Here is a 12,575-nt window from a genome sequence, read left to right on the forward strand (position 1 = left end):
GCTCTATGCTTTGTCTGCAACCTTGCACAAAGAATCACCTGCTTTTTCCCCATCCCCTTCAGGGACATGAGGGTGCATTTTCTCTCCTGCTGTGGTCTTGGTGTGGGGGATGTGGTTGGTGATGCTGGTTGGACTGATTCTTCATTTCAATAAAGGCTCTCGCACCTGTGCCACCCTCATGTGGTTTATTCAGCCCCCCTTCAGGCCGGGAAGAGGATGCTGACCCATCCTACCAGCTCCATAGGCCACCAACACAGCAGATACACAGCCCACTCCACACCCTCCTCCCACCGTCCTCCGTGCTGTGGGACGGCGACACCCTCCTCACTGGCCCCTTTGCTCCCGGGCAGCCACAGAGGGGCAGCGTTAGCTGAAAAAGATCTCCCTGACATATTTCAGAACATCATCCTGAGAGTCCTCCCAGCCAGTCCTCTCTGCATCAGCACCAGCCTCGGGAGGGGATGGGAGAGCTGGACTGCGGTCGCTGCCTCCCCCCGTGCTGGCTGTGTTTCCAGGAGCCTCGCCTGACGTTGGCTGGAGCTCCCGCGCCTCTTCACTCCTGGACCAGGCCTTCTCCTCTTCTTCCTCGCGCTGTAGCTTCTGACGAAAGGGAAAACAAAGAGACCCGGCTGTGCGCGGCTTCACCCCGGGAGCCCCCAGGAGCTGCGGGTGAGGGCAGCCCAGCACCCCGCGGGACACTCCTCGCCGGTCCGCGGGGGGCGCTGGGTTTGTCTCGCAGCGCCGACGGACAAGAGCACTGCTCAGGCCGCGGCAGCCTCCGAGAAACGGAGCGGGGGGGCCGGGAAACCCAGGCGGTGCTCGGCAGCGTTCCCAGATCCGCCTCCCGCTTCCTGCCCGTGCCCCGCCAGGACCAGGGTCGGGGCTCACCTCGGCCAGGACCGCGAGGGCCGCGTTCACCAGCTCCGCCTCGTTCATGCAGTGCACCGCCGCCGCCCTGGGCGCCGCGTCGGGACGGAGACACTCAGCGCGGACTGGCACGGGCACGGTCCCCCGTGCCCCCAGCCCCAGCGGCAGCGCCGCTACCTTGGCCTTGCCGCCGCCTTCCGCCGCCCGGCCGCGGGGACCGGGGCCACGGCCGGCCCATCGTCACTCGCTGTCCCCATCCAGGCTGGGAGGAGCCGCCGCCGCGGAGCCGCCTTCGCCATGGCCGGCGCGGGAGCCTCAACGGGTAGAGCGCGCTCCCGGCGGAGGCACGGCTCGGTCCGGCGTCATAAGCCCTCTGTGACGCGCCGAGCGCGCTCCCCGCAGGTAGCGAGGGGAGCAGGCCTCGGAGCTCAGTGGTGTCGAGCGGCGGCAGCGGTTCGCAGTCCCGGACGCTCCCTGCGGCAGACGCCCTTACCGCCCACTCCTCTCCTACGGCCGCTCACCCCGGGACGGGCTGTGCCCTCCCCTCGTCCCCGCCGCAGCATGCAGAGGCTCGCCAGACTCTTTAGCGGGCTGCAGCCGAAGAGCAGTGGCACCTGGCACAGAGCGGCCGCTAGCGGGGACCTGGTCGAGCTGCAGCAGCTCGTGAGGCGGAATCGCTTCCGTATCAACGTAACGGACGCGCGAAAGCGGTAACGGGCGGGCAGTGCCTGCAGCAAAGCCTCCACCCTCGCTGGCTGGAAGAGCCAGCAAAGCCCTCCACGCTAGGTCACAAGCAGCTGAGGAGGGTAGCCGGCTCCACAGCGCTGGCCTTACTCTAGGCCTGCCCAAGCTGGGACGGGAGGCAGTAGATGCTTCGTCCCGCCATGCCTGCCTTGCTCTGCCAGCCTGGTCATGGAATCATAGAATACCAGATTGGAAGTGCTATCGAAGAGTGAGCTAATCTCGGTTTAAAATATAGATTTATTAAAATGAGCAAGCGATAGCAGATAAAAAAAAAAAATAGCGCTCGATGCACCAGAAGGCTCCACTTCGCCCGGCCCAAGATGCACACGGGGTCTTTTTGGAGGCTGTCCCTTATACCTTTTTGGTTCAGGACTTCAGCCAATCCTGTGGTCTCCTTTCCTCGGATGTTTTGACGTGGCTCTTTTCCATTGGTTTTCCCCGCCGCTGGGGGTCTCATCGTCGAGAAACTTCGAGAAGTTTCCAGAATCCTCGAGAAGCTCCCAGAAGTTTCGGGAAGTCTCCCAGAAGTTTTGAGGAGCTCCCGCCCCCAGCCCAGTCGTCATAGCAACCTCCATCCCCCATGTGCTGTAACAAGACACTACCTCAAACTACCCAACCCCCCTTCTCTTCTCTCTCACAATCCCCTGCAGTAACACAACTGACTTCTCCTTCCCAATGCAGAAGTGCAATAGTTAAAAAAAAAAAAAAGAAAATATGATTCCACACAAAGTGATAGGTACAGAGAGTTTCTTAAAATGTAGCAAACAATATTTTCCTTTAAACCTTTTGATGAACAAACATTACATATGAACTACACATTACAGGAAGGGACCTCGGAGATCACCTGTCCCACTAGTCAGTTTTTTGTGGAGCTCAGCAGGCCTTCATCCAAGCAGAGACGGCTCCTCCTCTGTTGCCAGGCTGAGCGGCTTGCTTGGGCAGGGCATAGATTTGCAGAAAGACAGGGCACAGCCTTCCCGTTGCTATTAGAAACCTCATCCCCACTGTCTCTGTGACACTTCTAGCACGGGACTGACAGGGCGAAAGCCCAGGGGATTACGCAGACTCCATAGCCTTAGGTAGACACCACAGGCTCCAGGCTGCCAAGACGTGGTCTCTGCTGCGCTGGGTGGCCAGGCAGTGCCGCTGGAGGCAGGGACCAGTGCCTGGGCACAGGAGTCTGTGTGAGTTCATTGACACCGCTGAGGAAACGTCTCCTGACACAACAGACACATTGTGGCTTTTTCCTAGCCAGCCCCAGGCTTTGGGTGTGCAACCACTGCCACCTGCTCTGCAATGAGAAAGCTTGCTTTTGGCTTTTTTTTTGTTTTGCCAGCTGAGGCTTGTTGGCCTGTGTGGTGGGTACCACAGCCTGAAACAAGACCTTCAGCTGTCTGTCAGTGTTAACAGAGCATGTCTAATTTCTAGGACACCTCTGCATCTTGCTTGTGAGAATGGGCATGCAGATGTCATTCGATTTCTGGCAGAAAATAAGTGCCGCCTAGACCCTCGTGACAAAGACAAGAAAACGCCGCTGATGAGGGTACGTGGAATATGTTCTGCTGTTGTTTGTTGGGCTATTCACTTACGCACTGAGTGATGCATACCTTGCACGATTCTTTATGTAGGCCTACATAAATAACGCAGGTATGTTGTAGTGGGCAGGGAAGGGGCATATGTTGCCTGATCTTTGAAGATACTTGTACTTTCCAGTGTTGGGAAGGTGGCAGAGTTCTGACAGAGAAAAACGTCACTGTTGGTAGTCATTCCTCCTTTCTGTCTTGTTTCCAGGCAGTAGAGCTCAGGCACGAAGACTGTGTAGCTACTCTGCTGAAGCTTGGTGCCCAGACTGACCTCAGAGATTCTGTCGGCAACACTGCGCTTCACCTGGCTGCCTTAGTAGAGAGCAAACGTCTAGTGGAGCTGTTACTGGAGCACAATGCCCATATTGATGCTGTGAATAAGGTAATTTGGACTTTGGGTAAGGCTCCTGTTCCCCAACCTTGTTTGACTTTTCTTTGTTACTCTAACGGAGGTGATGTCTACTTTCAGCTCGGACAAACTCCACTTGCTCAGGCAGTCTATATGCACCGTGAAGAGATAGTAGAGTTGCTGCTTCAGAAAGGAGCTGACGTAAATACTCGTCTTAAGAGTGAAAGGTAAAGGGTTTGTCACAAGTGCACGTGGAACTCCTGAGCACTGTCCAAGTTGGTTTGATGGGAGGAATAGAAATGATCTTTGAAAAAGTACCAGGAGCTGCTTGGAGGAGCTCCTTCTGTGTGACTTGTGAAAGCAGACCCACACTTGGCTGCTCTTTTACCTCAGGGGATGGTTTCCCCACTGAGGACTGCAAGAAAGCACTGGCTTTGGTGCCATGCACATGCAGGCATGCCCTGAATCTGCTCTGGGCAGGGGGTTGGCCTGGAGACCTCCTGAGGTCCCACCAACCTGAATTCTCCGACGCTTCCACATATTTGGCTGTGCTTTTGCTCTGCCTGTAGGAGAGGGGAAATTAATTGGGGAGCAAAGAGGGACTGAAGTAATGGCAATGCAATGTCCACAGAAGCTGATGTATTTCCTATCATCTCTTGGACCCTTTAGGACTGCTCTTATGATTGCTACTATGGTTGGGGATTTGAATATAATACAGACTCTTCATCGGCATGGTGCTGATCTTCGTTGTGTAGACAGCGCGGGCTACACAGCAACGATGTATTCCAGAATGCATGTAAATCCTGCGTAAGTGTTTTATGGCCTAATTAGAGCAGCTGCATTCTGAGAATGTCCATACTGATGTGTGGCCCTTTTTAGTAACATCACCAGGGTTTCATGAGGCATTGAGACCTCTGTTGAAGCTGGGCTCAGCGATGTCCCTCTGAGGCATCTCTTACCGTGTCAAGAGTGTATTTGGAAGTTGAGGAAAACTTCCCCCCATGGTTCTCTCTGAGGATCTCAACTTCATTTCTTATCCCCCTGCCCCTTCAGTCAGCCTATATCGATGGGAAGCAGGAGAGGAGGGTGCTTGGGCAAAACCCCTGTGGAGTAGAAACCCCTTTAGGAATAAAGCATGTTTGAGGATTGCTCTAGCAAAACAAGATGTCCATTCCTTGCCTCCAAGCTTCTGGCACAGCATTAATGCTGCGCTAGTACACCATTTTGCATGGCAGCCTTGACCTGGAACGTGTTTTAATTTCCCCTTTTCTTGTCTGTTTGGGGATTTTTCATTTGGTGTTCGGTTCTGCTTATGAAGCAGATCTGAAAGGGGTCTCTCACTGATGCCCCAGCAGATCCTCTGCCAGGACTGTCACAAAATAACACCAGTACAATGCAGTTAATCCCCACAGAGCTTGGAATCTTCCTTGGCGTCTTGGTATCTCACTTGGGAGCTCTCTAAACTCTCAGGTCCTCAGGCTAATGATGGGAATTTCTGAAGCCCTCCAAAGCCAGGATTGGGTTTGAGGAGATGTTAGCCCGGCTTGATGCAAAGAGTAGCTGCAGCATTAGCATAACATTCTGCTGAGGTAGCCGTAGTTAGATGTCAGTCTTGTTAATCTCACTGGCCCTCGAAATGGGACGGATCAGATCAGACTGGCACCAGCAGGGCTGAGCTGCTCCATGTACAATAACAGGCACCTGTACTATGAACAGTCAAGCAGTATTTCAGTCTCTACTACCCCAGTAGTGCAGTGAGCCGTGTACGTGTGCTACCCTTTACAAGCTGGCAATGAATATAGTCAGGATGGCGTAAGAGTTTCTGTTGCTCTTCCCAGTAAAGAGTGTGTCCAAGTGGTGGGATAATTTTACCAAATGCATTTCCTTCCTCTCTGGATACAGAATTTATACCTACATGAAGGAATTAACATGTGATAAAGCGTTCAGTTCTGTTCAAGAATATTCTGCTCATGAAAAAGATGACTCCACTTTACCTTCTAAGGTATGTTCTCTGAAAGAGACAGTGAAGCTACTAACTCAACTCCTAACTTGAACTTGACATTTAAATTACAAAGATATATAATGGAAATCTAAAAAGCATGTCAGCCTTTTAGAATCATGACTCCTCATCTGTTTCTAAGAGAAATTTTTCTGAAGGAGGCAGTGGGGCTCCACTTGGATCGCTTGCCTCTGGGGTCAGTCCCTCTGCTGCTACTTCTACCACGCGCTCCTACTTTCTACCTTTACAGGCCATGCTGATGGCAAGCCTTTGAATTAGGTCTGGGATGAAGTGATGTCAAGCTAATGAGCCTGGTCTCCTAGCAGCTGACATCTGAGCTGGATTTAGACTCTAGTATTGAAACGATGAAGCTTCCTGCTAGTTACACTCCTCTCCAGTCCTACAAGGCTGGACCTGTCAGCATCCCTGGTTTTCCATTACACAGCTGCCTTCTCCCGATCCAGTCCATGTCCAGTGGTTGCCTGTAGTGCATACAGTTTTGCTTCTTCTGCCAAGGTTCCCTCTACTCCCACCCATGGGCAGGAGATTTTGTCTTCTGAAGTTTGTCTTCCAGGAAATCTCTGCTCAAAAGTAATGCCCAACTCCCTGATAGTGTTTGCCCTTTTCCCTCTTTGCTCCACCTGATAGCAGAGTTTACTTGCTGGCTGAAGGGGGAAATTAAAGCACAGAACCTGGTTGAGATGGAGCCTGTGCCAGCTCTCACACGTGTCTTCAATTACCCAGGTGGATTCTGAAGCTCCAGGGAAAGAGTCGGCTGCAGTGCTGCTTCCCAAGGCAAAGGGGCACACAGAAGAAACAGGGACCCTTGCAGAACAGCAGAGCAATGGTAATTTCTTGAGGGTCTAATTGGTTCCCTTTGAAAGCTTCTCTGGTGAGAAGCAGGTGGGGAAAGCAGAGTGAAATAAGCACTGACAGCAGCCCTGTGCTTCTTATCTCCTCTGTAGGGGTCTGGGCAGCTGCAAGAGCAGAAAAAGACTTTGACTCCCTTTTTGAATCTGTGGTACGTTCTCTGAAGGAGGCAGTGGGGCTGTGCTTGGCTCCCTTGCTTCTGGGCTGATTTCCCTCTGCAGCTGCTTCTTCCACCACTGCTCCTAACTTGAACCTTGACATTTAAATTACACAGGTCAATTCTGAACGTGCAAAAAGCGTATCAGCCGTTGCATGTCGTCCAGCTGGAGGCAGACACAGTGTGGGAGCCAAGTCAGTCGCGGACAAGTACTACAAAGGTAATTTCCTGATGGCCTAAATGATTCCCTTTGAAAGCTTCTCTGGTGTGAGGCAGGTGGGGAAACAGAGTGAAAGAAGCACTGACAGCAGTTTTCTTGCCAGCACCAGGAGCAGAAAAAGAGGAAGACTTTGACTCCCTTTTTGAATCTGTGGTAAGTTCTCTGATAGAGGCAGTGGGGCTGCACCTGTCTCCCTTGCTTCTGGGCTCTTTTCTCTCTGCTGCTGCTGCTGCTTCTTTCATCACTGCTCCTAACTTGAACCTTGACTTTTAAATTACACAGGTCAATTCTGAACGTGCAAAAACCGTGTCAGCCGTTGCCTGTCGTCCAGCTGGTGGCAGACACAGTGTGGGAGCCAAGTCGGTTGCGGACAAGTACTACAAAGGTAATTTCCTGATGGCCTAAATGATTCCCTTTGAAAGCTTCTCTGGTGTGAGGCAGGTGGGGAAACAGAGTGAAAGAAGCACTGACAGCAGTTTTCTTGCCAGCACCAGGAGCAGAAAAAGAGGAAGACTTTGACTCCCTTTTGGAATCTGTGGTACGTTCTCTGATAGAGGCAGTGGGGCTCTGCTTGGCTCCCTTGCTTCTAGGCTCAATTTCCTCTGCTGCTGCTTCTTCCACCACTGCTCCCAACTTGAACCTTGACTTTTAAATTACACAGGTCAATTCTGAACGTGCAAAAAGCGTGTCAGCCATTGCATGTCATCCAGCTGGAGGCAGACACAGTGTGGGAGCCAAGTCAGTGGGAGAGAGGTGTTACAAAGGTAATTTCCTGATGGCCTAAATGATTCCCTTTGAAAGCTTCTCTGGTGTGAGGCAGGTGGGGAAACAGAGAGAAAGAACCACTGACAGCAGTTTTCTTGCCAGCACCAGGAGCAGAAAAAGAGGAAGACTTTGACTCCCTTTTTGAATCTGTGGTACGTTCTCTGATAGAGGCAGTGGGGCTGTGCTTGGCTCCCTTGCTTCTGGTCTCTTTTCTCTATGCTGCTGCTTCTTCTTCCATCACATGCTCCTAAACCATTGCATTTAGATTAAAGAGATAGATTCTGAAAATGCAAAATGCGTGTCAGCCGTTGCCTGTCGTCCAGCTGGAGGCAGACACAATGTGGGAGCCAAGTCAGTCGCGGACAAGTACTACAAAGGTAATTTCCTGATGGTCTAAATGATTCCCTTTGAAAGCTTTTCTGGTGTGAGGCAGGTGGGGAAACAGAGTGAAAGAACCACTGACAGCAGTTTTCTTGCCAGCACCAGGAGCAGAAAAAGAGGAAGACTTTGACTCCCTTTTTGAATCTGTGGTACGTTCTCTGATAGAGGCAGTGGGGCTCTGCTTGGCTCCCTTGCTTCTGGTCTCTTTTCTCTCTGCTGCTGCTGCTTCTTCCATCACTGCTCCTAACTTGAACCTTGACTTTAAAATTACACAGGTCAATTCTGAACGTGCAAAATGCGTGTCAGCCGTTGCATGTCGTCCAGCTGGAGGCAGACACAGTGTTGGAGCCAAGTCGGTCGCGGACAAGTACTACAAAGGTAATTTCCTGATGGTCTAAATGATTCCCTTTGAAAGCTTCTCTGGTGTGAGGCAGGTGGGGAAACAGAGTGAAAGAAGCACTGACAGCAGTTTTCTTGCCAGCACCAGGAGCAGAAAAAGAGGAAGACTTTGACTCCCTTTTTGAATCTGTGGTACGTTCTCTGATAGAGGCAGTGGGGCTCTGCTTGGCTCCCTTCCTTCTGGTCTCTTTTCTCTCTGCTGCTGCTTCTTCTTCCATCACATGCTCCTAAACCATTGCATTTAGATTAGAGAGATAGATTCTGAAAATGCAAAATGCGTGTCAGCCGTTGCCTGTCATCCAGCTGAAGGCAGACACAATGTGGGAGCCAAGTCAGTTGTGGACAAGTACTACAAAGGTAATTTCCTGATGGTCTAAATGGCTGCCTTTGAAAGCTTCTCTGGTGAGAAGCAGGTGGGGAAAGCAGAGTGAAAGAAGCACTGACAGGAGCCCTGTGCTTCTTATCTCATCTGCAGGGGTCTTGCCAGCTGCAGGAGCACAACAAGAGGAAGGCTTTGACTCCTGGTCTGATTCTGAGGTAACTTTTCTGAAGGAGGCAGTGGTGCTCCACTTGGATCGCTTGATGTTGGGCATGGGTCCCTCTCCTGCAACTTCCACCACACGCTCCTAACTTGCACTTGACATGCCAGTTCTGCAGACAGGCTCATTATTTAGATTTGAAATGAAGTGATGTCAAGCTAATGAGCCAGGTCTCCTAGCAGCTGACCTTTGAGAAGGATTTAGTCATAGAGCTTCCTGCTGGTTACAGTCCTCTCCAATCCTACAAGGCTGGCACTGTGAGGGTCCCTGGTTTTCCATCACACAGCTGCCTTCTCCCGATCCAGTCCATGTCCAGTGGTTGCCTGTAGTGCCTGCAGTTTTAGTGCTTTGCTGCTTCTGCCAAGGTTCCCTCTATTCCCACCCATGGGCAGGAGATATTTGTCCTCCAGGAAATGTCTGCTCAAAAGTGATGCCCAACTCCCTGATAGTGTTTGCCCTTTTCCCTCTTTGCTCCACCTGATAGCAGAGTTTACTTGCTGGCTGAAGGGGGAAATTAAAGCACAGAACCTGGTTGAGATGGAGCCTGTGCCAGCTCTCACACGTGTCTTCAATTACCCAGGTGGATTCTGAAGCTCCAGGGAAAGAGTCGGCTGCAGTGCTGCTTCCCAAGGCCAAGGGGCACACAGCAGAAACAGGGACCCTTGCAGAACAGCAGAGCAATGGTAATTTCTTGAGGGTGTAATTGGTTCCCTTTGAAAGCTTCTCTGGTGTGAGGCAGGTGGGGAAAGCAGAGTGAAAGAAGCACTGACAGCAGCCCTGTGCTTCTTATCTCCTCTATAGGAGTCTTGCCTGTGGCTGGAGCAGAGAACAAGGAAGATTCTCATTTCTTCTCTACGAATGAAGTACTTTACTTTCTTTCGGATATGTGTTGCCTGTAGCAGCTGTCACACTTCTCTAGCCCCAGTGCTGCAATGCGGTGTGATGCTGCAGTTATTCTGTAAATTCTTTTTCCCACTGTGTTCCTGTGCTCTCTCCCTCAGTTCTCCTTATTGGAGGGAGCACAGCTTCAGCTGAAGAAGGATGCTTCGAGTCAGACTGGCTGTCCAAGGGAAAACGAGGTGATTCTGTTAGGGACTGATGCAAATAACCAAGAGAGAGCCTGTCAGTTTAAGGAATGTTGTTCTTGCTCCTGAGTTCTTTTTGGAGTGCTGCTGAAAGGAGGTGTTTGTGTCTGGACTTCAGTTGCATTTTGGACCTCATTTTGTTCCCATTTTTAAGCAGAAGGGCTGGATAAAGAGGTTGCTCAATGTCCCATTCAGCCTGACTCTGAACGCTTCCAGGGATGGGGTATCCTACAAGTTCTCTGGGTAATCTGTTCCAGTGTCCCACCACCCTTACTGCAAAAAATTTCTTCATGTCCAATCCCAGTGTACCCTCTTTTAGTTTAAAACCTTTGCCCTTTGTCCTGTCACTGCAGGCCTTGGTAAAAAAGGCTCTCTCCATCTGCTTTGAAAGGCTGCAATAAGGTCTCCCTAGATCCTGTTTTTCCACAGGCTGAATAACCCCAAATCTCTCAGCCTTTCTTCACGGGAGAGGTGTTCCAGCCCTATGACCATTTCCAGGGCCCTCCTCTGCACCTTCTTCAAGAGATCCATGTTTTCCTTACGCTGGGGACCCCAGAGCTGGATGCAGTCCTCCAGATGTGATCTGAGAGCAGAGTAGGAGAGAAGCATCTCCTTCGGCCTGCTGGCCACCCTCAAAAGTGATCTAAAGATACAATCCCATGAGGAAAAGCATCTGGCATGTTATCATCTTGATCTCTCCATGCTCACGGAACACCATTTTTTTAGAGATGTGTCAGGCAGCTGCAGCAGGAGCTTGCCAATGCTCTCAGGAAGAACTCGCTGGCAGAAGCCTCCCTAGAAGCTGAGAAACGCAGCAGGGACCTGCGGGAACAGAAACTGCAGTTGCAGAAAGAACTGGACAGGTCTAAAGCTAAGGTATGGAGAGGGCCTTTCTGGTAACAAACCAGAATGGGGACCTGATCCTTTCTTGGGGATTTTGTGTAACCCAAGGTGCTTCAGTGTGGGGCTAGCTGTGATGAGGGTGCTGTGAGGGAACAGCAATTCTGCCTTTGATGCCTGTCTGCTTGCACTGCGTGAAGTACCAGTGGACGGCTGCGCTAAGGTGGTCTTAGTACACTTGGTACGCTAAACAACTTTGCAGCAGGAGTAGATGGAGTGTGTATGCCTTTTAAATAGCTACTTTTTGCTGCTTCAAATGGAGTGTGTATGCCTTTTAAATAGCTACTTTTTGCTGCTTCAAAACGCACGTGCACTTGCTGCTTGGGTCTGGCAAAGGGAGTGTGTGCTGATGGAGAAAGAGTAGGCATACTGGAGTGTTGTGCTAGTGCTTTTTTTTGTACTCCCTCATCACATCATCATGGTTAAGGAGTTGCAAAGTCACTTTAGGAGCAGGAGGAGCTTCTAACTGCATTGGAGTAGGCAACAAATGCCTACAAAGATTGTTTGGAGTTCTTAAGAAAGGAGGAAGAGTGTTGCAGGAGTGTTTAGGAAACACTGTAGGAAATCAGTGTAGATGCAGGAGAGGGGCCAGTATAAAAGATGAAGTAACATGGATTTTGAGAGTCGATTTGAGAGTCAAAGTAGCCAGCTCCTTTTTATCAAACCTAAGCCAAATACTGGGGATTCTTGTGGTTTGACAGCTGCAGGAATTGAAAGAACGACGTATCAAGACTGAGTGTTATGCCAAGCTCCTGAAGAGTGCCATCAAGAATAAGGACAGGGAACTGACAGTTTACAGGGTCCTGCAGGGCCTCCTGGCCTCGTCTTCTGGAACTGTGGCTATCCGAGAGCTGGAAGAACACGTACAACGGTAAGGAAGTAACCTGACAATGGTAAGGAAGTGGAGCAAGGCTTTGCTTTCTGTGATTGTGTGAAAACAACAGGACTGTCTTCTTGCAACCCAGTGAGACAGGCATACACAATTTTCAAAGATGTTTTTGGTTTAGATGAATTTCTCTTGCACTTTTCTGGAATTTATGCTCTTGTGGACTTTTGTGATAAGGTCTGTGCTGCTTTTTCAGTCTTCAAGTTGGAAAGACCCAGCTGGAAGCCACAGTCCAGCAACAAGCCAAGGCCACTGAAGCTCTTCAGAAAGACCTGCAAGCCTCTGCCCTAGTAAGCTAGTCAGAGCCTTCTCTTTTCATGAGCTACAGAGCCTAGCTCTGTATTCATTTCCTTGGGGAAATGCTAAGGTGAGGTTTTCCTGGAGAGAGCCTAGGAGAGATCAGTTCCTCTGTTCTACTGACTATAGGCTGCTCTGAAAGTCCTGCTGACTCATTCCAAGCTGACCCAACCTTTCTGCTTTTGAGGGTTGTCCCATGAGACCATAGCAAGTCCTACTTAACTCCATCTCTCTCCTTAACAAAGTAGACAGTAATGCACTGGCTTAAGTATTTTCTGCTTTAGACCAGTTGTGAAGTTGAGAACTCAGACGGCACTTCAGAGAGTCATGCAGTAGAAGGATTTGGTACCTTTGGCTGTGGAATCTCCTTGGGCACTGGCGGTGCCGACCCTAGAGGCTCTTCATGGAGAATACTGCCTGCAAATTCTGCACATGGATCCCATTCCTGTGCTCTGTGTGACGCGTATCTTTTCTATTTTGAAAGTGGTGGAGTGGAAGAAAGGAAGTGCAGAAGCTGGCCCAGCCAAAACACCA

At 50.7% G+C, this 12,575-nt stretch overlaps 1 protein-coding gene across 1 annotated transcript; it reads right to left on the reverse strand.

The window, feature by feature from the left end:
• Positions 1 to 340: 340 nt before the first annotated feature.
• LOC308225523 (uncharacterized protein) lies at positions 341 to 1,534 on the reverse strand. Its single transcript, XM_080626497.1, has 2 exons — positions 889 to 1,534; positions 341 to 600 (listed from the first exon to the last, which is right to left on the reverse strand). The coding sequence occupies exons 1-2, from the start codon at positions 934 to 936 to the stop codon at positions 367 to 369; spliced, it is 282 nt and encodes a 93-aa protein (XP_080482623.1). The 5' UTR covers positions 937 to 1,534; the 3' UTR covers positions 341 to 366.
• Between the last annotated feature and the right edge of the window lie 11,041 nt (positions 1,535 to 12,575).

This window comes from Psittacula echo (genome assembly GCF_963264785.1).
Source record: "Psittacula echo genome assembly, chromosome: 1".
In the NCBI taxonomy this organism is placed as follows: Eukaryota; Metazoa; Chordata; class Aves; order Psittaciformes; family Psittacidae; genus Psittacula; species Psittacula echo.

Bases quoted from the DNA above. Each gene is read 5' to 3' on its own strand.
- LOC308225523 (XM_080626497.1), bottom strand. From the start codon at position 936: ATGAACGAGGCGGAGCTGGTGAACGCGGCCCTCGCGGTCCTGGCCGAG. The intron at 601-888 runs GTGAGCCCCGAC...CCCTTTCGTCAG, and splicing joins CCCTCGCGGTCCTGGCCGAG to AAGCTACAGCGCGAGGAAGA.